At 35.8% G+C, this 26389-nt stretch overlaps 6 protein-coding genes and 1 non-coding gene across 11 annotated transcripts; 1 reads left to right on the forward strand and 6 right to left on the reverse strand.

The window, feature by feature from the left end:
• Nucleotides 1-52: 52 nt before the first annotated feature.
• On the reverse strand, nucleotides 53-3932 carry LOC107414989 (rab GTPase-activating protein 22). 2 transcript variants are annotated; one of them, XM_016023222.4, is made up of 5 exons: nucleotides 3502-3932; nucleotides 2258-2393; nucleotides 2113-2162; nucleotides 1843-1896; nucleotides 53-1684 (listed from the first exon to the last, which is right to left on the reverse strand). In XM_016023222.4, exons 1-5 carry the CDS (start codon nucleotides 3651-3653, stop codon nucleotides 460-462), a joined length of 1617 nt encoding a protein of 538 aa, XP_015878708.2. In that variant the 5' UTR covers nucleotides 3654-3932; the 3' UTR covers nucleotides 53-459. The 2 variants fall into 2 exon arrangements, with proteins under 2 accessions (XP_015878708.2, XP_015878706.2); XM_016023220.4 differs by having other exon boundaries at nucleotides 3145-3931.
• A 4207-nt stretch (nucleotides 3933-8139) lies between these two features.
• LOC107415001 (probable 6-phosphogluconolactonase 4, chloroplastic) lies at nucleotides 8140-10791 on the reverse strand. The gene is made up of 3 exons (XM_016023245.4): nucleotides 10306-10791; nucleotides 9560-9695; nucleotides 8140-8807 (listed from the first exon to the last, which is right to left on the reverse strand). Exons 1-3 carry the CDS (start codon nucleotides 10656-10658, stop codon nucleotides 8355-8357), a joined length of 942 nt encoding a protein of 313 aa, XP_015878731.2. The 5' UTR covers nucleotides 10659-10791; the 3' UTR covers nucleotides 8140-8354.
• Nucleotides 10792-12103: 1312 nt separating this feature from the next.
• LOC107414973 (ubiquitin-ribosomal protein eL40 fusion protein) lies at nucleotides 12104-13698 on the forward strand. The gene is made up of 5 exons (XM_016023200.4): nucleotides 12104-12309; nucleotides 12439-12525; nucleotides 12671-12773; nucleotides 13299-13365; nucleotides 13487-13698. The coding sequence occupies exons 1-5, from the start codon at nucleotides 12207-12209 to the stop codon at nucleotides 13511-13513; spliced, it is 387 nt and encodes a 128-aa protein (XP_015878686.1). The 5' UTR covers nucleotides 12104-12206; the 3' UTR covers nucleotides 13514-13698.
• A 55-nt stretch (nucleotides 13699-13753) lies between these two features.
• Nucleotides 13754-17186, reverse strand: LOC107414971 (pyridoxal reductase, chloroplastic). 2 transcript variants are annotated; one of them, XM_016023198.3, is made up of 9 exons: nucleotides 16896-17182; nucleotides 16582-16810; nucleotides 15991-16084; nucleotides 15698-15821; nucleotides 15274-15375; nucleotides 14957-15108; nucleotides 14757-14850; nucleotides 14139-14320; nucleotides 13754-14063 (listed from the first exon to the last, which is right to left on the reverse strand). In XM_016023198.3, exons 1-9 carry the CDS (start codon nucleotides 17016-17018, stop codon nucleotides 14060-14062), a joined length of 1104 nt encoding a protein of 367 aa, XP_015878684.2. In that variant the 5' UTR covers nucleotides 17019-17182; the 3' UTR covers nucleotides 13754-14059. The 2 variants fall into 2 exon arrangements, 1 of the variants encoding a protein (XP_015878684.2); XR_007239698.2 differs by lacking the exon at nucleotides 13754-14063 and having other exon boundaries at nucleotides 14184-14320; nucleotides 14637-14850; nucleotides 16896-17186.
• A 471-nt stretch (nucleotides 17187-17657) lies between these two features.
• Nucleotides 17658-21585, reverse strand: LOC107414970 (elongation factor 2). Of its 3 annotated transcripts, none has more exons than XM_025071325.3 (4): nucleotides 21452-21585; nucleotides 20894-20969; nucleotides 20719-20806; nucleotides 17658-20391 (listed from the first exon to the last, which is right to left on the reverse strand). In XM_025071325.3, exons 2-4 carry the CDS (start codon nucleotides 20894-20896, stop codon nucleotides 17951-17953), a joined length of 2532 nt encoding a protein of 843 aa, XP_024927093.3. In that variant the 5' UTR covers nucleotides 20897-20969; nucleotides 21452-21585; the 3' UTR covers nucleotides 17658-17950. The 3 variants fall into 3 exon arrangements, with proteins under 3 accessions (XP_024927093.3, XP_060675308.1, XP_015878683.3); XM_060819325.1 differs by lacking the exon at nucleotides 21452-21585 and adding an exon at nucleotides 21154-21413; XM_016023197.4 differs by lacking the exon at nucleotides 21452-21585 and adding an exon at nucleotides 21119-21412.
• On the reverse strand, nucleotides 21568-21647 carry TRNAL-UAG (transfer RNA leucine (anticodon UAG)). Its single transcript has one exon. It is a non-coding gene; the product is annotated as a tRNA-Leu (tRNA).
• Nucleotides 21648-22056: 409 nt separating this feature from the next.
• LOC107414972 (homeobox-leucine zipper protein ATHB-12) lies at nucleotides 22057-23316 on the reverse strand. Its single transcript, XM_016023199.4, has 2 exons — nucleotides 22857-23316; nucleotides 22057-22766 (listed from the first exon to the last, which is right to left on the reverse strand). The coding sequence occupies exons 1-2, from the start codon at nucleotides 23226-23228 to the stop codon at nucleotides 22467-22469; spliced, it is 672 nt and encodes a 223-aa protein (XP_015878685.2). The 5' UTR covers nucleotides 23229-23316; the 3' UTR covers nucleotides 22057-22466.
• Between the last annotated feature and the right edge of the window lie 3073 nt (nucleotides 23317-26389).

Raw genomic sequence — 26389 nt, forward strand, 5'->3', positions numbered from 1 at the left:
TGTAATATTACAAGGTCATCCACAAAATATAGAAATGCTGTGAGACTCGGAAGAATGCAATTCTCGAGGACTTTTTACTCCAAAATGGAGTATATATATTAATTTCCGGGATAATATTAGTCCAAATGATGAATGGCTTCCCCATCATCCCATATGGTACAAATACATTAATAGTAATAGGGGCACTTTAATGCCCACAGTGATTAATGTTCATAAATTTAGAAGCAGTGGAATACAACTAAAATAAATTTGGATATAACCCTTTTTTGGTGCATGTTGCCATCTGAAACCCGTTTGAGCCTTGAAACGGTTTGAGCATGGCAGAACAACAGAAAAACCTGCACTACCGCTCTTGGGGTGTGTGCTTTTATCTCATGCTCAAGAAGATTATACGTCGTGCAGAACCAGAATACAAGAAAGGAGAAAGGCACAGGATAAATTAGCCAACAATATATCTAATCAGAAGGATGATTCTATCTTGTAATGCAGGGTTACGACCAAGTTATGAGCATCATCAAGAAGCTTCCACACATCGAGTTGCCCGGCCATGCTATTGCACTCCCTTATGATCTCATCCATGCTACTATATTTCTCGATTATCAATTTCCGTCTCTGCAAAACTGATGCTGCAATGGCATAAAGTAATAGATCATCTGTTGGTGGAGCTCGTTGTCGTATCCTGCTCCAGGCAGATTTTCCAATCCCAGCCCTTATGGCTGCCTGATCAGCCCACATTACCTCCCATAAGCATATTGTCTGTTCATATGACAATTCCCTCCTAAACAGCACCACCACCATCCTGTAAACAAAAAAGCAATCCTCCGCTTGTAGTTTCTCCAAGTGCCTGTAAAGGTGGGAGTCCTTGCATTTGATAATTTTAGAAACAATATTCAGCTGCCTACGAATTCCAATTTCGTCCAGCCTAAAATTATGTCGTGCCTTCCTCATGAAACCCACAAAACACCAGAAAGCCTCGTGATCCTCTGTGATTACAGTGATAATAGGAGAGAGAAGATCACTCATACCCTGGCAGTAACCAATTTCTGGGTCGTAGAGTGCATATGCTTCAAGAATCGCAACCAGCCGGGCAGCATGAAAAATTCTGCAGGGTTCCAGGTGATCATAATCCTTCAATCCAACAGCTTCAGCACAGCGTCTTGCCCTAGCTTCCGATACTGCAGCTTGAGATGGGGAATATTGTATCCATTCAGAATTAGCACGGACTGCATCAACGCGAATGATTCGTTGCCATGTGGTGAAGTCTTCATTGGTGCAGAGTTTTGATTGGACTTCTGTCCTGGAAGGAGAATTATCCTTGGACTCTTCCCCTCCTTCAGATGAGGGAAAAGTCTGGGACACTTCCAGGTCTTCTGAAGAGTCTGAATCAGATGATTCAGTGTTCAATACAGAGGAATCAACATTTGTAATTCGTCTTGAACTATCATCTCCATCCAACAAGGTACTTGAGGGATCATCTAAGTATTCAACATCCACACCCCTTTCCTCACTAGAAAGGGACTCCCTAGCGCTAACCACATCTTCAGAGCTGGGAGAATTTGAGTCATGAATGAAACTCCCGCTGTCTCCATTGTAGCAGAATCCATCAAATTCATTAAGCTTAAAGCTCTCATTGCCGCGTTTCATAAGCCGACGGCATTGTCTACGGAGTTTTTCATATTCCTTTCTGCATCCATAATTGACATAGAAATAGCGGAAAGGAGAGGTCCATGGAGTAAAAACAGAGGATAGCATCAGAAATGGAAACCCACAATCAACCCGGAATAGTAGAATATAGTGCCAGGAAAGAATAAATTCAAAATTCTCTATAGAACTGGCATGTACCTTTTCTGAGATCTTATTGCATCTCTTTCTTCTTTGGAAGTGTTCAAGTCATAGCTGTTGACATAAAGACACAGAATATATGAGTAGAAGTCCACCAAACAAAAGGGGGCAAGAAGCACAGAGTTTATGCATCATAGGAAGCTACTCGATGATTCAACAATGATGACAATATGGGAAAAATAATTGCAATGACAATTTTCAATCACGAAAATGCACTACAGGTGAAAACAGAAAACAGTAATTAATTGAAAAGGGATAAAGCATTCTTACACTCCTAGAAGGAACGGCCAAACCTCAGATCTAATACTTGGATCAACACCCTACAAGAAAAAAATTTCAAGTTAACCCAGAATTAATTCAACAGGTACGTGAGATAAAAAAGCAAACATATAGGGTACGTTTGGCAGTAACTCACTGCACTGCGAACTTTCTTCAAGAACTTAACCCCACCATCACGGAATTCCCCATCAGGTGTGAACAAACTTCTCCATTGCTGAGGTGAAAGGGCATGTTTTCTTTTCCGGCGGGACCAAGGTGATTTAAGGCGACCCCTGGACATGAAACAACACACAACACGCACAATTACTTAAAGCTCGCTCAAATGAAAAAGATGACAATCACATAAAATTCTACAAGAAAAAACTTCAATATACTAAATAACAATAATCTTCACACACATTTAACCACACAACACATTTTATCGGATCCACTCATTAAAGCCTCAAATACTTTCTTCATGATACTGGCTATAGAAACGTTTCTACAACTATTAAGCAACTGCATTGTTTCTTCATTGTAGCACAAAGCACAAGTCTTTAAGAAATTTCTATAACTATTCTTTACCCAAGCGTTAAGGATCGAAACTTGATAGATCATGTTCATAATTTATACCGAACCAATATGTTATTAAATTTCCATCTAACCAACAAACTCGAATTTAACAAAAACGACAACCAAAAATCCCCTAAAATCCTGCAAATCAGCTATTTTCTACAACAAACAAAAGTTTAAAAAGCCAATGCGAAGTTAAAAGCAAAAACCAAAAGAAGCGCTTTACTTGGTGACCCAAATGATCGATAGACTTGACTAAAACTAAATCATAAAAAATGGAAAAACCCACTAAAGCAACTGGATTGAGCAAACTGGGTAGTGAAAATACGACCGAGTGTTCACTCCATGATCGAGATCTGAATCGAAACCAATGAAAAATTACCGAAAAGCACGGAAAATATGAGTGCAATTACAGAAACAAAGAAAGCTTTAATTAGAGGAACAGAGAGAGAAAGAGATAGAGAGACTCACCGATCAGAGGAGGAACAATAAGCTGGGGAAGAAGAAGTAACAACGAATAGAACCGAACGCAAATGAATCCATGACGACGACGACGACGACGAAGAAGAAGAAGAAGAAGGAGAGGAATTCGAAGACGAAGTATGGCTTCGTCGAAGAGCTTTCATCTATAGAAGCTTATACAAGGTTGTAAAAAAGCAAAAGCAAAAACATACAAACAAACAAACAAAATCCCAAATAACAAAATTCAATAAAAATCGAAACTTTTGGTGGTTGACATATTAATTTTTCTTTGGGTTTAGGGTTTCCGAAGCAACGCTCAGAGAAATTCCATTGGTTTTTTTTTTTTTTTTTTTTCCTCTTTTTTACCTACTGGCCGTGTAGAACAAGGCCATGATCAGTGTGAACCCAGCCAAGGCCGTAATGGCGACGGCAACGTTGAATGGCGCCGGCGCCATGACCGAGTACCTTCCGACGCCGCCGCCGTATATGGGGTGGCCGCCGGTACCGGAGGCGATCATAAGGGTGGGTGGTTGTATAGTAAGTGTTCAAATTACCAGAAATACCCTCGTAATGGAAAACGAAATCAAAAGGGTTTTATTGGGTTCTGGGGTTTGGATGAATTGCTTGGGTTCGTTTGGGAAAGTCTCTTTCTTTTGTCTGTGTCTACAGCTTATAAAGAAATGAGAAATGAGTGCACAGTTTATTAACACTGTCTGTGTGAGTGAAAGAATCTACCATATCTCTATTTTTCCCACCTTATAGCCTGTATAGATTTCTTTACTTTTTTTTTTTTTTTTTTTAAATGTTTTTCTTTTGGGTTAGAAATTGGATTATGAGAAAATTAAATATAGGGATTGAAAATTCAAATACTGAAAATATTTTTGAAAGTCAATCATGTGATTTGTGAGGACACTAATTAATTCATATTTATTAACTTGAGTATTGGAAAAATTAAAGTTTCTTATCACAAAAAAGGTGTATATATATTTAATTAATTTGATATCCCGTAGTGATAGTGTAATCAATCATAATCATTCGATAACATCTTAAAATAATCCTCACTTGTCGTCTTATTCCAGACTCATCTTAATATTAAAGTTGACTTAGACAAAACCAAAATTACGATAGCTTTTCTTTTTTAAGATATGCATTTAAAATTATAATTCATCATTGCCCCAAAAAAAAAACAAAAAAAGTTGTAAATGTTGGTTTTTTTGCTTTATATTATCTTAGTAATAATATTTCAGATCAACTTTTCGATTTGAATAATTTTAATATTAATTTAGGTTTTTTTTTTTTTTTGGTGGTAAATATCATGTGCGTACTTGATGAAATATGTCATTATATCAAGGTGTGAGATAAATTTGTAGCCATTCTTTATGTCATCATTTTTTTTTTTTTTTGCAAAATTATGCAATAAATTTGAAAATTAATGCGTATCTAAAGTTAGTATTATCATTTTTCATTTTTCTGGTATTTTTGGAAGTAGATCTGTAAAAGTATCTTATCATGTTCACATTACACCTTTTGCTTCCGGGGGTAAAAAAAATATTAACTTTTACATATTCAGCGGCAAATATTTGTTACATTTTTTTAATTTTCTAACAAAATATTTGGTATCTAATAATATTTTAGTACAAAGGGTGGATCAAATTGAATATTAACAAGAAGAAATGCTACATCTGGATCAAGTTGGTAAGTCCACCAAACTCTTTTCTAGTCATTTTACTCATTGAGTGCTTGCTTAGTAGATGTTTCTTCATCATTATACCAATTCGGCTACTTCATGGTACATTTTGCTTCCTCATAAATAGCTTACTTACCAGTTACCACATTGTTATTTTATTGCTTTCTTTTTATTCGCTATCAGTTACCCTCTTCTGTATGAACAAAAAAATAAAAATAAATAACAATAATAATGTTTGATTCAGCTGAAAAAATTTTCATACACTGATCTTGGATCTGGGTTTGTCTAATGATCTTCAAAAACATTCCTAATTTCCACTTACATAAAGGAAAAGAAAATCCAACCTGATATCCAATCCCATTAGTTAGTCAATCAGTCTGTTCTAATTCCCATTAGTCACTTGAGCGTAAACTGATAATACTTTTTTTTTTTTTTTTACTGTATTTGCTTCACAAAAACAAAAGGGGGTCAGAATTTAGTCAAGAAAAAAATTAAGCGATCTAGACATTATCCTAAATTTTGTCAATACTTCAGTTTTTAATGTGCTTATAATAATGCTTAAAACTATAGATGGTGTGACACTTTAACTAAACCTTGCAAATTCTCATCTAATTGCTTTTGGTTGTTTTGGACTGTTTAATGATGGGTTTTGAGAACTTCAGCCAATTGTTAACCACCAACTAAACTCAGTTTGTGGAAAAGAAAATGACAGCCTCAAATCACGGTCAACAAAAGCAGGCGCGGTGTTTGAAGAAAGAGTGAAGAAAAAAAGGGAGGAATAACCAGAAGAGAGTGAGTGGATGACTTAAATTAAAATATAGTCCAAAAAGCACGAGGATAGAGGCATAGAGCGTGAGAGGAAGGCAAGGCTCTTGACAAAACCCCATGGCTTTTTCTTTCTTCTTGTTTTTTTGTTTTTCTTAAAAAAAAAAAAAAAAAAAAATGATAAAGCAGATCTCAAAGGTATAACACGGCACCGAGGTGCTGCTACGTAGCTTTAAGATACCCAATTTTACAAAAGACCAAAAAATACAAGAACGAAGTATTGAGAAACAGTGACTCACTGAGTGAGAGAGTGAAGAAAAGGAGGATTTTGTCCTTTAGAAAAGACAAAAGGGAAGAGAAGGGGGAAAAAAAAATAAAAATAAAAACATATATTGGAGGGGTTGAAGGAAATATTAACTTTGATGACTGCATTTATGGATATGTACAATATATGTAATGAATAAATAGTACCACTGACAAAAAATACAACAAAAAGTAAAAATAAAAAAATGAAAGCAATGGGGCATCTAGGATGGAAAAATCTTTTTTCGTGCTTTTGATTTTGAAGGTTATCTTTAGGGTAAAAAAATAAAAACATACAGAAAAGAAGTAAAAATGGGTGTTGTGGCAGTGCAGTGTAGGGCCATTGTGTGTTTTGCTCGCCCTACACTTTGGACTCTCTTTTGATAAACCCAGCAAGCAGCATAATCATGAAAGGGATTTTTCCAGGAACATAAATGTGACCCAAAGCAAAGCTCTGTTTTCCATGGGGGAAAGTGACAGCACGCCCTCTATGTGTCTCCTACTTCATGCCTGCCTATAGATAGAGATTGCTGTTGTTATATATATGTACAATCTGTAGAATGATCCTTAATCATGTTTGAGATAAAATATATATATGCGCTTTCAAATATGTATAAATTATAATCAACCCCCATTTTCAGACAGTGATTGTGATGTTGCCGATCACAATAATGCTGTTCAAGTTCTAAAACATTCTTTGCTCCTTAATGCTGTTGTAAGATCATATGCCAGAGTGACTAAACAGATGTAATGAAAACAAAAACTTCCGTCTGTCTTTTTTCCATCTCAAAATGATCTTCAATTGGTCTGGTGGGCAAATTAATCTTGATCTTCGAGCTTAAGGATTAACAGCAACCAAGATTTTCAGCAATATTTTGTTTTATTTTTCTTTTTTTATATTTGAACTTGTTCAAGCTATAAACTATCTGACACTCTGCTGCCCTTCTTAAAATCAGCAGGTTCAATGCAAGAGGACTGTGGTAATTGGTAAATTTTGTAAGTTACCACTTGGTGTTTGCCCTTGCTTCATTTGGGAAATCAATGAACTGGGTAGTAGTAGTAGATCCCAATGTTTCAAAAATTAATTTACTAATTTAAAAAAAAGTATTTCTTCTCAACCTTGCATGAAAATGAGGTCCATTCTAGTCATTAATTACCATGACCACGAGGAAAAAGATATAAACTTTTCTTTATGACAAACAACATCATCGTCTTGGGCCAAGTATCGGTTGCTTAAAAAATGGGTCTAAGCCATTAGTTTTTGAGTAACTTGATGCAAACCTAGACATCCCAAATGGCTTAAAAAACCAATCAAACTAATCAAGTTGATGATGATCCTGATGGTAGTTACTATAACACAAGCGGAGCATTGATTTTCCAATCCATTTTATCATGCGATGTTTGGAATTTGGAAGAGAAAAAGATTTCCTTCATTTTTGTGAAAAGTTAAAATCTCCAAAATATATATATTTGCTTTTTTGGGTCCATTTGTTCAATAATTTCCAAATCCCAGACATATCAAACAGAAAACAAAAATGGCCACACTGTTTTGAGCAGCCATGGAGCTGCTACTGATGAGAATATGATTTGATAAGGGGACCATCCAAAAGAAATCAAACACATTCTGTATCAGAAAATGTTTCGAGCATACGGAGAAAAGCTAGCAAGCATAGGTTCAACCTCGTCTTACCAACGTGAGAAGACCAAATCATGACAGGGCATCAAGCATATTCCCAAACACAGCACTGTTAGCTTTTTACCATTCCACCATCTTTCACCGCCCTTATCTTTTTACAACCAATCATCTGCTTTGATCTATGATTTTAGATCTAATAAAAAAATCTTTGACCCAGGTTCACGAACCTTCACCATTTTTACACGGTTTAACTGAGGGAGGAAACACTTTTTTAAAAAGAAAGCATGTGCCAAAGTTATTCCATTTCTCGACAGTACGCTTCAGAGGAAACATTTTTGACTCACGAAGTTTCATAGTGTCCAAACATAAGGTCACTGGCAGCGACAATTAACAAGATTTTGGTGAAGCAAGGAAAAGTATATACCAAAAAAAAAAAAAAAAAGAAAAAAGAGAGAAGAAAAACAAACTTCATCCCGTTATTCTAAAACTTCCAGTGGACTAGTTTCCTGCTCTTGAAGAGGAAAGACTAAAAGGGCTGACAGATTTTATCTTATACATCCAAAGTTGTAAAATGGAGAAGCTTCAACAAGACCTTTAACGTTGGATTAGGAAATTCATCCAAAATCCTACAGTCTCAAGCTATATTTTTATTCAAGACCTTTAACGTTGGATTAGGAAGATAAAAGAGGCTAAATAGTTTGTCATTACAAGATAACATAGCCCAGAATCAATCCATACACGATCATTAAGACAGCCAATGCTAAACATGATGAGCATGCTAATATATATAGAATGGAACGACTCCGACTCGTACATTTATTACCCATTCTACAGCTTCGGAGCTGCATTCTTGTCCAAAAACCAAGTGAGCTCTCCTTCAGGTAAAACTGATTCAACAGGCAGTGTGCCAGAATTCGCAAATGCTGTTTGCACAGCACCGGATTTACCAACACCAGTCACCACCATTGCTATGTATGAAGAAGCATTGATCACTGGATATGTGAAAGTGATTCTTTCTGGTGGTGGTTTTGGAGAGTCTTTAATGAAAGTAACCCATTTCTCCTTTTCATTGAGAAGAGGATGCCCTGGAAATAAGGAAGCTATATGTCCATCTGGGCCCATACCCAGGAGCTGGAGATCAAACTTTGGAAACCCACTTTCTGACAAGGCTAGCACACCGTTCTTAACCAAATGTCTCAAGCAGGTTTCATAGTCATCAGCTGCACCCTCAGCCGAGAGTGCATCGTTGATGGCATAAACGTTACCAGTCGGAATTGATACCTGAAAAGAAAAGAAGAATAAAAATAAAATTGAATGTTTAGCTGGCTGGTCTTAAATCAATTGAAGGGAATGAATGGTGTGCTTTCCATGCAAGATAAATATGGATGCATAGAAGATGTTAATCCAAGAAGATAAATATCTGTACACCATTTTAAGAAGCATGAAGCCGCCCTCAATAGCTCGTCTTAAATCTATTGAAGATAAAGAAAAGTATGCTTTCCATGCAAGATAAATACGGAAGCATTTAGAAAATGTTAATCTAGGAAGATAAATAACCGTACACCATTTTAAGAGGCATGATGCAGCCTTCAATAGCCAGACTTCAATACCCAGATGACCAAATGATTAATGAACATATATAAATAAAGAAATTTAAATTCAATTCATTTGTACATCAACAAAATCCAACCCATATTGACCTGTACTGGATCAATATTGACTATAGTCCAACTTGTTTCAATTTTTTTTTTTTCGTCCTCACTGCCTCTAGTTAAGTTTACCTTTTGCTTATTCTTCTTCTTTTATCTAACCTCAACACTTAAAAATACACACAAAGTGGCATACAATCATCACCATCGCTTTCAAATTCCAAAAGGAAGAAACATTCATAAAGTATTAAAATACGACATGAATTAAGAAATTAAAAACAAAAGAAGCATCTGAGTATTGAAAATACTGCATGATTGGAGAAGTAAGATTCCATGGATGATAATCAGCAATATGAAACTAAGAGAATTATTCAACAAGTGTACCTTAGAGAGAAATCCATCATAAGCGAGTTTATAATTACTGTCTTCGTGATCCTTTGGCACAACTCTCTCATCCACCCAAAAGACATGCCATTTTGACCAATCCACTGAATCAACAAGCGGTGGTTCCACTAATTTACTGAAAGGGGATTACAAATAGGCCTCACTTCATTTAATTTGCAGATAGTATATCTTTTATTCCAAATTCTGCCTAAAAAAGATAAATGAAATAGCTTTTGATTAATAAATTCCATAATGTCCCGCGGGGGGGGAGGATTAATTTTTTAGAATTAAAGGCAACAACAGATTTTTCTGCTCCAAATTTGTGTGCCTAATATTGAATACTCAAAAAAAACAACCCAAATTTTCTCCTCAAAAAACCAACCCAAATTTTCCAAACTATCTTTCCTTTCCGTCTCCCATCTCTTATGGGAAAACAACACAAGAAAGGCGCAAACTTTATTGTCTCAATTACTTCATTTTCTTCTCATTCACCACAATTTTTTTTTCCCATTCTACTTTACTTCACATAAAAAGAAACCTCAAAATTAAACCCATCTCTTATGGGAAAACAAGACAAGAAAGGCGCAAACTTTATTGTCTCAATTACTTCATTTTCTTCTCATTCACCACAAATTTTTTTTCCCAGTCTACTTTACTTCACATAAAACGAAACCTCAAAATTAAACCCAAAGCACAAATTTTTTAAACGACATTACAAAGCAAAAACGTGGGCTTGAGTTCTTCACCTGAGATAACTGATGAGAGACCCACCAGACAAAACGACCGTGAAAGATCCTCTTTCCTTGGTAAACTTCTCGGAGAGATCGGCGGTGTACTTAGCCAAGCTGACGGCCAAATCATCCTTGGTATCAAAGACCTCAACCTTCTTATGGGCAGCCATCGAAGGCGATGAAGATGCTCTGCAGACGAGGTTTTCACGAGTCAAAGAGACGGCTTTTAAAGTGAGGGAGAGAGAAGGCGTTGCGGTGGTGGTAGGTGGGAGTAGTGAGAGTGAAGCCGCGTGGACAGAGCGCGAATATGGGAAGTGGGAGGATCGGATTCGAAGCGAAGTTGGTAGAGATAAGGAAGAGGAGGCCATGCGCAAAAGCGCAGGGAAGGATTTATAAGGAAGTGAGTCAGTGAGTGAGTGTCTGGGTGATTGAGCGAGCGAGCAAGCGAGTTTGGGAGCGTTGGTTGGTGTTTGTGGGTTTTGATGGACCGTTTGACTTGTTGAATTTGATGCCTTGTTGGTCGGAGAGGAAATGATTATCTGGCGCCACCTGCGATGGTGACGGCAATTCTTATGGACACGTGGCTTACCATGTTGAAATCTATTTTTTTTTTTTTTTTTAACAAAAACATGTTTTAGTTGTCCTAAAAAAAAACAAAAGTATAATCTCATTTTAATTTCCTAATAATCTTAATTCATTGCTTTTTGTATTTGCAGAGATACAGTACAATAGTAAAATCTCTTGAAAATACAATTCCAAATTTGTTAAAATTTTAATTTGTATGAAAAATGAAATATAATGGTTTATTAAATAACAATAATTTGAATTCATCTAAAAAAGACAAGTAAATGAAAAGAACCTATTATCCCATTATTTTACAGATTAGAAATTGTGAATTCGATTCTAATAAATTTTATTTGTGTCTTGTGATATACTGTTTTAATATAAAGTTGTACATGGTTAATCCCAAATTCTCAATAAGGCTGCAAAGATAGTTTAGCGGGGATTATAAAGGATATATATCATTAGTCTTTGGATGGAGGAACATCATTAATCCTAGACTTTCACAACCTCCTAAATAGTTTGACAAAAATATATTGATTTAAATAGTTTTTAAGTCAGACAAAGCCTACCATAAAACTCTTTTTTCTTTTTTGCTATTATCAAAAAAACAATGATTGGGATTCATATCCCCACCTCCAATATCCCAAAAAAAAAAAAAAAAAATTTGTTAAAAAGTTTAATAATTTCTTCCCAAATGTAAGTTGATAAAATAGTGTTTGATAAATATAAAAGAAATAACAAATTTTCTTGATCCAATGTTAGATAGAGTTATGTTTTAATGGACCCATACATCCAATATTAAAAAAAAGAAAAAAAATATTTAATGATCGTTTTTTTAAGTCAACAAATTTGGCATAATGTTTTTTTTTTTTTTTTTGGGTATATTCTGAAGCAATGTTATAAGGTGTTTAGTATTTACTTACTATCGCTCTTCCTCCATTTCAATTTAACAATATTCAAATAATCTAGCAACTTAATAAATTTTATTTTTAACAATAAAATTTTATAAGATTTTGTATAGTATAGTATAAAATAAAATTGATTTGTCAGGAAACTCAAATTACATTATTTGTAATTCACTAAAAAGAAATTAAAAAAAAAAAAGAAGAAGACTATTTTGTGTGGAGTTTGGCGTATCATGGATAACATATTGCCATTTATCAACCGACGGATCTGCCGAACCCCTGCATCCAAACACGGCCTAGTAGAACCGCGAAAGCCCTAATTTTGTGTCTCTCATATATAAACAACCTCACAAAACGCAGCAGGCAGTCATCAAGCAAAAACCCTATCGCGGAGAGGGAGAGAGAGACACACATATACATACACACACACACACAGAGTCGGTGAAGATGCAGATCTTCGTGAAAACCCTAACTGGGAAGACCATCACCCTCGAGGTCGAGTCCAGTGATACCATCGACAACGTCAAGGCCAAGATCCAGGACAAGGAAGGTAATTAAAACCCTTCTCCAATTTTGTCACCTGTTGGTTCAATCGAATGCGGATTGGGCTTTTGACGATGCAATTTTTTTGCATTTTTTATTTTTTAAAATTATTTATTTATTTATTTTATTTATGAAGGTATTCCACCTGACCAACAAAGGCTGATCTTTGCCGGAAAACAGCTTGAGGATGGCCGTACTCTCGCTGACTACAATATCCAGAAAGGTTGATTCTTTATTTAACTGCTCGATGTCTTGTTTGGTTGCTTAGAAATTGAGGGAAAGGGAAGGAAATGGTTTTCGGATTTTAGTATGATGTTATTTTTTATTTATTTATTTTTTCTGTTGAAATGAAAGATGTAATTTTGCAGAATCCACTCTTCATTTGGTTCTGAGGCTCCGTGGTGGTATTATTGAGCCGTCTCTTATGGCATTGGCCAGGAAATACAACCAGGACAAGACGATCTGCCGCAAGTATGTTCCAAAACATTTGTTTCTTCTTGAATTTTTTTTTTTATTTGTTAGATTAACTTTGCCCCTTCCAACCATATACTTGCTTAAGTTTGCTGGCACATATACTGATATGTAACATCTGTATATCGAGTCTTTAGAACTTTTAATGACTGAACTTTTCCAGAAAGATTGTAGCTTTGCATGACTGAGATGGTTCATTTAAGGTTTCTTTGCTATGTGATGTTATTATCAACAATTCATTTGTTAAGTCTTAGTTGTGATCCATCGGGCATTGTTCTGCTATTTGTTCTGAGAAATTTTTTCTCTTTATTGGGATATTGAACAATTGCTTCTGGAAGATTTCTTAAAAAGTTGGTTTTTATAGAGAAAATCTGTTGCCTGTTTGATACATGATCTAGCTAGTTCCCGTGAAGACCTTTAACTTTCTTATGTCACTGATTATGGTCAAAGCTGGGCATAACTGTTTTTGATTCACTAACGCTTTTGTGGTATGATTCTAAAAATGATTACTTCATTTATTTATAGGTGCTATGCTCGTCTTCACCCCCGTGCTGTCAACTGCAGAAAGAAGAAGTGTGGACATAGCAACCAGGTAGATTCTTGTACCTTACCGATTGCCAATTGTTTGTTCTAATTATGTTTTTTTTTAATAGTATTATCTGTATTCTTGTGGCCAACTATTTTTGACATGTGAATTGGGACTTGTATTGCAGCTGAGGCCAAAGAAGAAGATCAAGTAGGGTGATAATTGTGAAGGAGGAGTCCTGTTTCTTATTAGAGGATGGTTTTTGTTTTGGTATTAGAATTCCAGGCATTCAACGTCAAAATGCTTTGAACTTTTACTCAATTGCGGATTACTTGTTTACTATGTTACTCTGGGGAGCCTTATTTTGAGTAATGATATTGATGGACCTTGTTCTTTTCATTTTTGATCTGCGCATGTTTTGTTTTTATATTATAATGTGGGTTTGAGAATCATGTGCAAAAATAGATAATACAGCCTCAATTGAATGATAGAATTGTTATGGCCAATGTTAGCATCATGAATGATTGTACTGCAACTTCTTTTTATGCGGTTACAAATGGGCTCTATGATCTGTTTCAATTGGGTATCATGGACGAGCATGGCCCTGAAATGATTTGCTGAGGGCAAACCATCTTCCATTTATGGTTCTCTCCTGAATACTAGTTTTGGTTGCATTTTATGCAGTCGTGCAATCAATCTTTTCAATCGCACTCCCTGCATGGTTTCTCTGGAATTTTCTTGGCTCTATCTTCATTCAACTTCACCTATTAATTAGAAAAACAAGTTTTAGTATAGTATCCCTTTCTACAAGAACACAATTGCATTTCTGTGATACTGACCTCGTTTGGAAAATATTCTGGATCATCTTCCTGGGCGATTCACGGGCTGCATATTCCAACTGAAGCACCTCTTCTGAACCTAACCTCCAACCTAGTGCACCAAGATTTTCCTCTGCTTGTTTGACTGTCTTAATTCCTGGTATTGGAATTGTACCCTTGGAAATGCACCAATTTATGGCAACCTGTCCCAACAAAATGTCGCTTCAATCAGGTGAAATCCAGAGGATAAAACACCTCTGGATTGGAATAGCCATTATAAACCAATTTATTATCTATTTTTTGTTTTTAATTTTTTTAAAAAATTTTGGATAATTAAAATAGACCAAATTTGACAATCCTGAGAGATGAACTAATATATCATGGCTATAAGAAAGAATACAATGATTTGGCATCATAATATTGGCCAAAGCATATTTTCCTATTCCAACATTTAGAAAGAAACAACTGTGATATGGAAGGGAGACAAGCATCTCTAAAGCATTTAGATGAAAACCATACCTGTACTTTTGTTTTGTGTATGTTATTTAGCAAATAAGCAAACTTCATGCAGAGGAAGAACATTATGTACTAACTGAGAGATGCACTATGAAAACCTAAATAGTTGCAAGGATAAGTTACTTGGGGCACCGTCTTGCGCCTTCTTTTTGCAATTTCTGCGAGTGAACTCAGCAAAGGTTCCAACCCGGGAAGAATTTGTCTGAATAGAAAGCCCCTGCAAAGAGAGACAAGACGACCTAATAAGCATTGAGTTTTAAGAGTTGGTCAGTCACTCTCTTCTACTTGTATGTAACAAGATGAATTGATAAAAACCCATTTACCGTGGTCCACGTGGAAGTCTGTCAGGTGTATATTTCCCAGTAAGCATTCCAAGTCCTAAAGGACTATAAGCAATCAAGCGTATTCCCAGAGAATCACATATATCCTTGATCTCCAACTGATCTTCTCCCATGCTTATCAAAGAAAATTGCACCTAATATTGGTTTGTTCAAAATGTAAGGACGGAATAGTTGTACAAGTACAATAGAATAGATCTTATTAGATTTTTATTATCTTAACAGAAGCAATCACTGGATTAGCCTTTTTAATCGAATTAAGGTAGCAAGAATAGTTTTTGACAGAACGAAGTAAAATATACCTGAGCTGAGGATAAGGGAACTCCACGGGCTTTGAGGTAATCATAGATCTTTACAAGCTGCTTTGGTCCATAATTGCTGACCCCAACTGCTCGAACTAAACCCTGCCATGGTAACAACTCTGTTATCTGGCTACTTGTCTAGCGGTCTTTAAATCAGCCAATTTTGTTTTTTTTACCAAATAAATATGAATTAGAACTCATAATGGAATCGATATGTGTCAATAAGATGAAAGGCATAGGGAAATGAAAAATGAAGGAAAAGAAAAAATTGAGGAAAAAGTAAAAAGACATTAAAATGATCTCTGAAATTTCTGAAATGCATGCTTAGGATTCAACTAGAGGATATATCAAGTGATCCAAGCTACGAGTTCAGTCAAGTCTCACTTAATTTGTTCTACCATCTACAAGAAAATTATTGAGTAACCTTCTCGTACATTGCCACTAAACCATCCCAAAGAGCTAACTCCTGCAAAGGAGCATAATTTGCAGTCGACCAGTGCAGTTGTCCTATTCCAATTTGATCAACCTGCATCCGATCTAGAGAGGCCCTGGAAAAACCATGCTTCATCAAACTTTTATCATAAGCAAAAAGAACTGGTTGTGTGTTGATCAACAGGAGGGGCAAATGCAGAGCATCTTAATCAACTTCATGTTAAAGGGGTTCTGTATATACACAACAACATAAGTAATGTTAAAATGGCACTGAAAAAGGCGTACTTGCAAGCATTTACAAACTGCTTTGGTGTAAGGCGCCATGGATATGCTGCGAACTTGGTGGCAATGAAAATTTCATCTTGTGCACGCTTTTTCCCTGATGATAAAAATTATTTAAAAGCTTAGATGAAGCAAGATTGATGACGCTTAACTAAAGCTTAGACTTCATTTCCATCAAAGTAATCGTCTTTATGACTAATTGTTTATATTATAGCCTCAAAAAAAAAAAAAAAAAAAAAGACTTTTCAGACTTCATAACATTGAATTGGAGCAGGAATCTGTCTTTCAGTCTCGTTATTCTTGAGAAACTTAGACAATATACCATTCTACCACAAGCCATTACTAAAGGGATTGACTAATATTTGGTAATTGTTTCAATAAGAAGTAGAAAATGCCTACCAGCTCTGTGAGCTGTTGAATTGCGTTTCAATTATAAGAAGCTTGTTGACCAAATTAATAATAATAATGATTATAAGAAGCTTGAACATATCGCAAAGAAGCACATATTAAAGCATACTGAACCAAGTACCAATGTAACACTTAATTGGTATGCTCTAATCGAAACCAGTAAAAAGCCCGAAAAAGATACCGTACCTTGAAACTCTCTGATGAACTTGCCGAGTAGCTTTTCGCTCTGACCATTCAACCTGCCAGTGCCATATGAATCAGCAGTATCAAAGAGGTTGATTCCATTGTCTACAGCCAGTTTGAAAGCTCGCTGAAGCTCAGTGTCCATTGATTCCTGGTACCCCCAAAGAAGTTGGTTGCCCCATGCCCATGTCCCAAATCCCATTGGCGACACACTCATTGGACCCACCTTCACCTTCTCACCATTATGACAAAAATCATGAGCTTTGCCTTTACATCCACATAAAAAGGGAACAAGAGAGATCGAAAGAGAGATTTACCCTTTGCCATGGCCAGAAAGCAGGAATTTTTATGGGCTTGAAGGATGAAGAAGGGAGGGAAGTCTCACTTGAAGCGCTAAAAGGGGTAAAATAAGATGTGGGTGTTGAGGCTGAGAAAGCCATAACCCGTTGATCTTGTTTGTGCACTAGTCACTTCTTGCTTGCTTGCTTGCAGCTATGGAGTTTGTGATGACAGTGGAGATATGTATCCTGTTATGTGGCGAGCGTTGAGTGGTTGATAGTTTGATTTTTTTTGGGGATATGTTATGTAATTTATGTAAACATTTCTTTTGAAGCTTTTCACGGAATTTTGTTTAAATTATATCTTTGCTGTATGTATATATATTTTTAAATATCAACCGCTTAGTCAATAAGTATTATTACCTTATTATCCTAAGAAACCGTAAAAAGAAGCAATTTGGTTTCCATTAATACGAAACACTGTATGACCACCTCAAACTCAAAGATCCTTAGAAAAAAATATGGAAGTAAATAACTGAAAGTTAAGAATTATATTTGTTAATAAAGCAAGTAAAATGTACAAGTTTTTTCCAAATGCCAAGAGAGTGAGAGCGCGTGAGAGGCCGCAAATGAGAGATAAAAGAAGCAGCTCTGCCTATGGGGCCAATTAACGAAATTAACATAATACAAATTAGAACCAATTTGAACTCCAAAAAGTGCAAGCAAATAAAATCTAAATTCTGATTTTTTCCACGTTTGGTATTCTAATTTAATATTTACCTAAATCATAATAACAAGTAATGCGGAAAAAGTAAAATAAGATTATTATTAATAACAATGACATATGTACTACTAACAGACATAAAAAAGCACTGTATCTAAAGTAGAGGCATCCGAACCTAGACATAAAAAGTTTTAAGCCAGTAAACAAACATTATAGATGGCCTCTCAAAAACACTACTAAACAAAACTAAAGTTGGGCAGGCTAAGCTAGGCCAAACAAAATCATTGTTTCTCAACAAAACAATGATATCTCAAACATACAAGCTTATAAACCCTCCTTTTTTATTTATTTATTTTTATTTAACACAAACTTATAACATGTCCTCATATTCATTGAGCGGAATCATCTGCTCCCTCAAGCCCTTTCGCCTGCGAATTTCCACAACCAACTGTGCAGCCTGAGAACCACCCTCCAATGGATCAGATGACATCATATCCCAGTGATCAAATACAGACTGAGGGAAAGCCTGGCCCGAGGTTGCAACCCTCAAAGTGCCTGAGAACCCAAAAGACTCGATCACCGGTAGATATGCCTTGATGTTATATAGTGGGGTACCTGGCCTCTGCATTTCCTCAAACACATGTCCACGTCTCTGGTTAAGCACGCTGTAGACACCACCAAGAGCCTGCTCTGGAGCTTGAATTTCCACCAGGTATACAGGCTCCATAAGCCTGGGCTTGGCTGTAAGCTGAGCAGCATAAATGACCCTTCTAGCAGTTGGAATGACCTGACCACCACCTCTATGGATGGCATCGGCATGAAGAACCACATCACAAATTTCAAAGCAGATTCCCCTCATGTTTTCTTCACACAATGCACCTTCCTTAGATGCCCATTGGAATCCAGCAACCACAGAGTCTTTGATCTCATTGAGGTAGTGTACTCCCTTACACATATCAATAACCATATTAGGACCAGTGGTCTCAGGGCCAAAACACCAAATTTTCTTAGCAACGTCCTTATCCCATCCAAACTCCTCGGACAGTATTTTAGCACGGACTTTAGGATCATCCCTTGAACCAATCTTTCCCTCATCAATAGCCTCAGCAAGGCCCTCCTCCATTGGCCTGGCTTCCATGTATAAACGATTGTGCCTGTTAGGTGACTTGCTCATCACGGTACGACTAGACTTGTCAAGGACAGTCTCGCGGAAAGATACAACAGGATCAGATCTTAAAATCTCAGCTCCACCCATGAAATCTTCCTGCAAATCATTCAAACAGATCTCGAGGTGGAGTTCTCCAGCACCAGCAACAATGTATTCTCCAGATTCCTCAATAGTACATACCACCATAGGATCTGACTTGGCCAAACGTTTCAGACCTTCAACCAGTTTAGGAAGGTCGGATGCAACCCTGCACTGCACAGCCACACGCACAACAGGAGAAACAGAGAACTTCATTGCTCGGATTGGATGAGCATCGACATGTTTCTCATTTGTCAGAGTAGCATTCTTGGTGATGAACTGATCCAAACCAACCATAGCTACGGTGTTACCACAAGGAACATCCTCTACAGTTTCCTGTCTCTTTCCCATCCAAATAAGAGTTCTCTGGATGCTCTTAACATACAAATCTTTCTTGTCCCCTGGTACATAGTTTGGTCCCATAATCCTAACCTTTAATCCAGTTGAGACTTTGCCAGAGAAAACACGACCAAAGGCAAAGAACCTACCTTTATCAGATGCAGGAATCATCTTTGAAACATAAAGCATAAGAGGTCCTTCAGGATCACAGTTTCTTATAGCATTAGCGTAGATATCATCAAGAGGACCTTCGTACAAGTTTTCGACGCGGTACTTTTGAGCCTTTACAGGAGAGGGAAGATGAAAAATCATCATTTCCAAGAGGGCAGTGCTTGCAGGCAACCAAGTCTGCATGACTTTCTTCATCAAAGCCTTTCCCATCAAATCCTTCTCCTCGGATTTCAATGTGAAACCAAGCTTCTGCAGAATTGGCCAAAGCTTATCCTTCTGGTCATTCATACAAAGATTGATAATCTGCCTGATGGGTTCATAGCAGAACTGAACAAAACCACGCTTGCAAGTAGGAGAACCAGTATTCTTGCTGGTCCATTTCCTAGTAGCCGTGTCAAAGAAGTTCTCACCCCAAAGGCGTTCCATCATCTTAGACTCATCAACTCCAAACTTAGAGGCATACATTTTGGCGAAGTTGGTTAAAGTAAAAGCCCAACCATGCAGACCAGCAGAGAAAGCCACTGTTCCATTCTCAGGATAGACCTGGACATCACCAAGAAGGGGATCTTCATAAGTGGCCATAATCACATTGGCATTCTCAATAACCCTCTGGAAAGTTTGGTAGGCTTCCTCTCCATCCACCTGCAGTTCAAGGAAGCATCTGTCCATTTTGTTAACAGTCAACACAGGTCTAATCCTTTCACCAAGTGCCTGCCTGAGCACAGTTTCAGTTTGCACACAAACACCCTCCACACAATCCACCACCACCAGTGCACCATCAGTGATGCGAAGAGCAGCTGTGACCTCTGATGAGAAGTCCACATGCCCAGGTGAGTCAATTAGATTGATAAGATACTCATTTCCCTGTCTATCTCCCTTGAAGTTCTTCAAGGACTCGTCGCTCATTTCGTAGTAGAGAGAGATTCCGGTTGATTTAATTGTGATACCGCGTTCAACCTCATCTTGACGTGTATCAGTCATCCGGACATCTCCAGCAACTTCTTGTGCAATAATACCAGCAGCAGCCACAAGAGAGTCGGTAAGAGTTGATTTTCCTGGTATGTGAGAAAATCAACATAAGAAAATGACCCACCAATAGCTATAAAAGATAACCCCCAATTGTTAATTAGATTCACCAATTTTAAATTTGAGTATGAGTAGCATGATGAACCCTGCATCATGTGCTCAAGAACTTCTATAGATGCACTTGGCATTCAATAATTTCTGGTGTTTAAACTAGTTATAATATTATACCACAAACATGTGACAATTGCAAATATTTGGGGGTAATGCTTATGCATCAAATTTTTAGATATTGAAAAAGATTTCAAATGCACTTGGTACGTATAGTTTGTGGAAATAAGTGGCAAAGAAAAATATACCGTGATCAACATGTGCAATAACTGACATATTTCTGATATTATGCTTATAGTCCATAATATTGCGAAGCTTCTCTACTGTGAACTTGACCTGCACATATATCAAATAACAGTTCTCCATTACAATTAAGCATGATAATAAGATGGTTAATATTGAATTCAAAGAAGTTCCACTTACCATCTTGATTGGTCTTCAAATGTGACAGAAAACCTGAATTATATGAAGGTATTCCTCAAAAAACAAAAAGTCAAACCTGCCCCAAAAAAAACAATATAAACAATTAAATTCATATAAATTAAGAACAGAAGAACACAGCAATATATTGGCCACCAAAATTACTCGAGAATAAAAACCATTCATTGAACACCAAAATAAAAAAAAACTAACTAAAATTATACATACAATGATACGAACAATCTACGATCAAAGTATCTCACATATCCAAACAAGGACCAAGAAGTACGGCTATAATCGAGAAACCAATTTAGACAGTAACTAGGAACTGTTAAGGCCGACTTTTTGAATCGGATGATAAACGGAATTGCTTTTTCATAGTAGATTGATGCTTGGAAATCAAGAAAAGTTGTTGAACAATGAAAATGATTTGAAACTTGGCAATCAAGAAATGCTACTAAAAAATTACTTTGACTGAGAAAATAAGTAATATTAAGATAATAATAAAAGAAATACTAGAACATCATGACGAAAGACAAAGGGAAATAAGAAGAAGAAAACCTGAAAATAAGCAAGCAGAGAGAGACTTTTGCTGGGCCTTGTGAGGATTAGCCAATAGAAAATTGACAGCTGCTAACGGTATAGAATTGGAGGCAAAACCAAACGTAAAAATCTATTGACAGCTGTGGGATTTGAACCCACGCCCTTTCGGACCAGAGCCTAAATCTGGCGCCTTAGACCACTCGGCCAAACTGTCACCTATGGATATTCTATACAAATTAAAATTTTTGGATAGTATCCATTTTTGCGATTACTTTCGTTTTGTATTTTTCTTGTTGCTTTTTGATGTTTAATAAGCATTTATAAACGATAAACGCTTTGAGGTGAATTAGATAATACTGATTTTTATTTTTCTTCCCACCCCTCAGCCAAATAGATGGATTTATTAAATAGGTTTTATCTAAGGATTTAATCCCTTGTATTTATATTAATAATATGACACCGTAATTTATTAAAAAAGGCTTACATAGTGGATATATATATATATATATATATTTATATTCAAATTTGTTCACCCAAAGGCCAAAGATTAGTTGCTTCAAAATTATAGATTACAATGCCAAAAGATGCATGATATTAGAACAATCACTAAGAACCACGTCATATAAGGTAGAAACATAATTACCTTGGATTATGTGTATGAACAAACTAAAAACAAACAAACTAAAATAAACCCAACTTATTTATAATTACAAGGAATAAACAAGACTTTACAATTGTATCTTGCTCTTATATGTGAAAAAACTTATGGTCATGCAATACAATTATACAAAGTCAGAAACCCATATTCATTCATGCAAAGGAACATTTCCCAATTCTTTATCCTTTCTCAACTTCTCCAAAAACCAGTTTTCTGTGCTAACTCTCTTAGACTTTTCTGTTGTTTTCTTAAGATCTGTCTAAGCCTCAGTTTCATGCAGATTGCAAATCTGCCTGTGTCTTGCTGCATTGTGCTATCAAGTTCTTGTTTCTGCTTCAAGCTCTCAAACCCCATAAGTTTATCCACTGAGATGAACTACCAGCGAGATGGGTCAAAACCATACCAATTCTCCATCGACATTAAGGAAACATCTACGTGTTGATTGTTGCTGTTCAGAAGCTCATAACCTTGCTCTCTGGTGTCTCCAGCATTAACGTTTCTTGTGATGTTGCATGAATCTATGTTTCCTCGGCTTTGATCCAATCCCAATCTCTCCTGCAAGCAACACTTTTCATCAGCCTTCCAATTCATACCTTTACAATTTTCTGTCAAGCCTTTGCTATCCCTGCTGTTCAAATCTTGAGGTTTTCCCAGTAAATCATTCAGTTTCTGAACCTGTCAAAGCAAAAGTAAGAAAGAGACTTATATTCTTATAAAAAAGAAAGAAAGAGAAAAATTATAAGAAGTTGGATAAGGTGTATGTACCTGACTGTGCAAGGACTGGTTCTCATCCTTCAAGGAATCAAACGTGGATGCTAAACTGTCATATTCAGCTTTGAGCTTTCTGAATTCTTTTTCTATCTGCTTTGATTTCCACCTAGCTCTTCTGTTCTGAAACCATATAGCAACCTGCCGAGGCTGAAGTCCTAGCTCTCTAGCCAGTTGAGCCTTCTTCTTCGGCTCAAGCTTCGAGTTGGATTCGAATATGGACTCTAGCAACCTAATCTGCTCATCAGTGAACCTCTTCTTGTTATTCTTCTTGCTCTTGTTTTTTTTGTTCTTTGTAGTTGGGAGTGATTCTAGACAAGTGACAAACTGATCAAAATTTTCTGAAACAGAGTACTCTGTTTCCTCCATATATAGATATTTGGCTTCTATTTGGTGTGATGATGGAGGGGAAGAGGGAAAAAACGAAAAAAAAAAAAAAAAAGGTTATTAATTTAAGCTTTGATTTGGAGGGTGAGGTTGTTTTGGCCTTGTGGAATATATAGATGCATAGAAAGAAAGAAAGTGTGTCACGCTGTTGCTTTCTTGCTGTTGGTACTATTAATTGATAGATTGTCCTGACCAATGGGGTTAGATACCTTATAGAGCTTTTCCATCTCATGGCTTGTGTACATCTCTTAATTATTTCTATCTTTTCTGCATCTAAACTACGTTACACTTAGGTTTCTTTTGTCCAAGTCCCACCCGTTTTGGCAAGAATAAAGTACAATACACAAATATTATATAATATATATATTTTTTTTGAAATACTGTATAAATTATTGAGTAGTCCAATTTAAGATTTGTCTGGGTATGGGAGATGAACATTAGTCAGCAAACTTTTTGAAATTCATGCACTCTTTGTGTAACTCAAATGGGTGACAATTTTTTTCCTTTAATTTTTCAATTGAGTTTGGATTAGATTAGTTTATCATTATCTTGTCAGATTTGGTTTTTGATGACCTTTTTTTTAATGAAGAATTGAACCAATTACCAGATTCCCCTATTAATATGCCAAAATGAAAAAAAAAAAAAAAAATTTGCAAATTATAAATTTAAAAAAAAAAAAAAAACACATGATAGGAATTTGACATTGAACACAATTGGCTGAAAAAGCAAAAGAATACCAGAAGTACAATTAGCGCTTGAATTGGTAACTTATCAGAGTAAACCCAACCTAATAATGGGTGCAAAAGCTTTTGTATGGAATTTTATCAAAGATATTAAAACTTGTAACATTAGATAAGATGGTAGACAGACGTTGGTTGCGCTGCCATGAATATCATTAACTTCCAAACATAAGATTAAGATAGGTTTCCGCCGCGCCTAATAGCGACAAAGTTCTATAGTTAAATGGTCAAGTTAAATCACACAGAAGAAATCAAGCTTTGCTTTTTGGGGCCAATTATACCCAGTTGGCCTATAAAAGACATGCTTAATTATTTCATTCTCCAATTCAATTCATGGTCTTATTATATGGCCATGAGTCTCTATCAAATTGATACATCAATTTGAGGTTCAATCTTTTCTGGGATTAGTGGAATTTGTACAGAGTAGGCTTATCGTTGTCATGGTTTGGTGCAGAGTCAATGTCTGTCTTTTGAAAAATCTAAAAAAGTAATCAAAACAAGTGTCTGTCTATGAAGGAGAGCTTGATCAGGATCAGATTCTTCTGGATTGGACCAAGCTTGCACGTCAAGGGAGTACTTAAAAATATCATTGACAATCAGGCAAAGAAAAAGAAAAAGGCAAGTGCCAGTTTATGATTTGTGTTAAGTTTCCAAAACAACTTTATACATGGAAAACACTTCCATTTTGAAATACAAACGAAATGGATAACTTGTATGAGATTGCTATGTTCTTGGTATAAAACAAAGATTGTTGGAAATGAAAATGGTTATTGGTAATTTAATTTAATTAAATTACTACTACATAATGACATAATATCCGCTGTTAAAAATTCAGCAGAAAACACATGCATAAATTACTTGTCCAAGTTCAGGGTACTAGGAACTTCGGAAGAAGCTCTCCATGTCCAAATTCGGAGAGCTTGGTGAAAAAGGCCCCCTATAATATTGTCTTGAACGGCCATGATTAGCACTTGTCTTTTGGTGTTGGGGTACGATTAATCGACCCCAGTTCAATTTGCTTTTTGAGTCAAATTGAGAGTTAATTTGTCGTATTTTGATGCTTTTAAAAGACTCTGTACGTACACTGTATGCATACTGATTGGACAAATGCTAACTACTTAATTTGGTTCATGACAACTAGCAGGCAAATTTTGTTGATTAAATTAAACTAAATTGATTTGGTGGATCTCTAATCATTAGGACAAGTTTGGTGCTACATTTTAAAACATGTATTACAATTAATTAATCAAATTCGTTATCCTGTTTTTTTCAATAAATTTGCCCCCATTTTCAGCATAATTGCAGAAATATATTTCATGAACAATTTTTCCACTTTTACGTTCAGATTATTGAAAAAAACTAAAAATTGTTTATTTGAAGAAAGAAAATAATATGAGTGCTCTGATCGTGGGTGGACCAATCGAGTTCAATTAATCATTGTCCCAAATTGGCTCATTAGTGTTTGTCTCTCCCATGAATGCTATATGATGGGTCCTTGATCTCACTGTGTAAGTAGAGATTGTGATGCGAAAGCCTCAAGCATTTGGAGTAGAGGATTTTCTTAATTTGTTCGGCTTATGAAATAAAATAAAAATAAAAAATAAATTTTTTTTTTTTTTTTTGGGTCAGCAATTCATTTTTGTTCATATGTATTCTGGTTAATTTGTCTAAAAAGTTGAAAAAAGATTTATTAATCAATCAATTAATATTGTCACTACATTTCTTCAAAATATATATATATACATATATATTGTAAGCTACATAAATGGTTATATTTATTTACTGAGTAATTAATTTGTGGAATAGAAAATAACTAACAAGCATAAAAGCTCATTATGGTGATATCTATTAATTAATTGATACCACCATAAAAGCATAACTATATTTATTTATATACATATATATTTTTTTTAAAAACTTTTCTGATCTACGGCCATGCAGGTACATGTTTCAAGGAAAATATATACACCATAAAAAATATGTTTATCCGTAATGGGAGAACGATTGGAGTACTGTCAAAGACCTTTAAAGCAAGTTGGTTATGGAAGGCTGCCTGAGTTTATGGCAAGCTCAACTGCCGAAATTTATGGCAGGCTGGTTTTTATGCCATTAAGGAAGAAATCAAATCCTTCTTATTTTGAAACGAAAGAACAAAATTGATTTCAAATTTTGCAAGTGGAAAAAAAAAATTAAAAAGGGGTTTAATGGAGTGTAAAGGGAAAATCACGTAGTATAAATAGCAACACTCGCATTGACCTCTATTTATATGTAATTCATGTAATATATATATATATATATATATTGTAATCTACTATATGCAATAAAGGGCTCATGTCCACGTTATAATGGTGTACAAGCTCACCATAACAAAATTAAAAAAATTTCATACGCATATTTAAGAAA

The sequence above is a fragment of the Ziziphus jujuba genome, chromosome 8 (assembly GCF_031755915.1).
Source record: "Ziziphus jujuba cultivar Dongzao chromosome 8, ASM3175591v1".
Taxonomy (NCBI): domain Eukaryota; kingdom Viridiplantae; phylum Streptophyta; class Magnoliopsida; order Rosales; family Rhamnaceae; genus Ziziphus; species Ziziphus jujuba.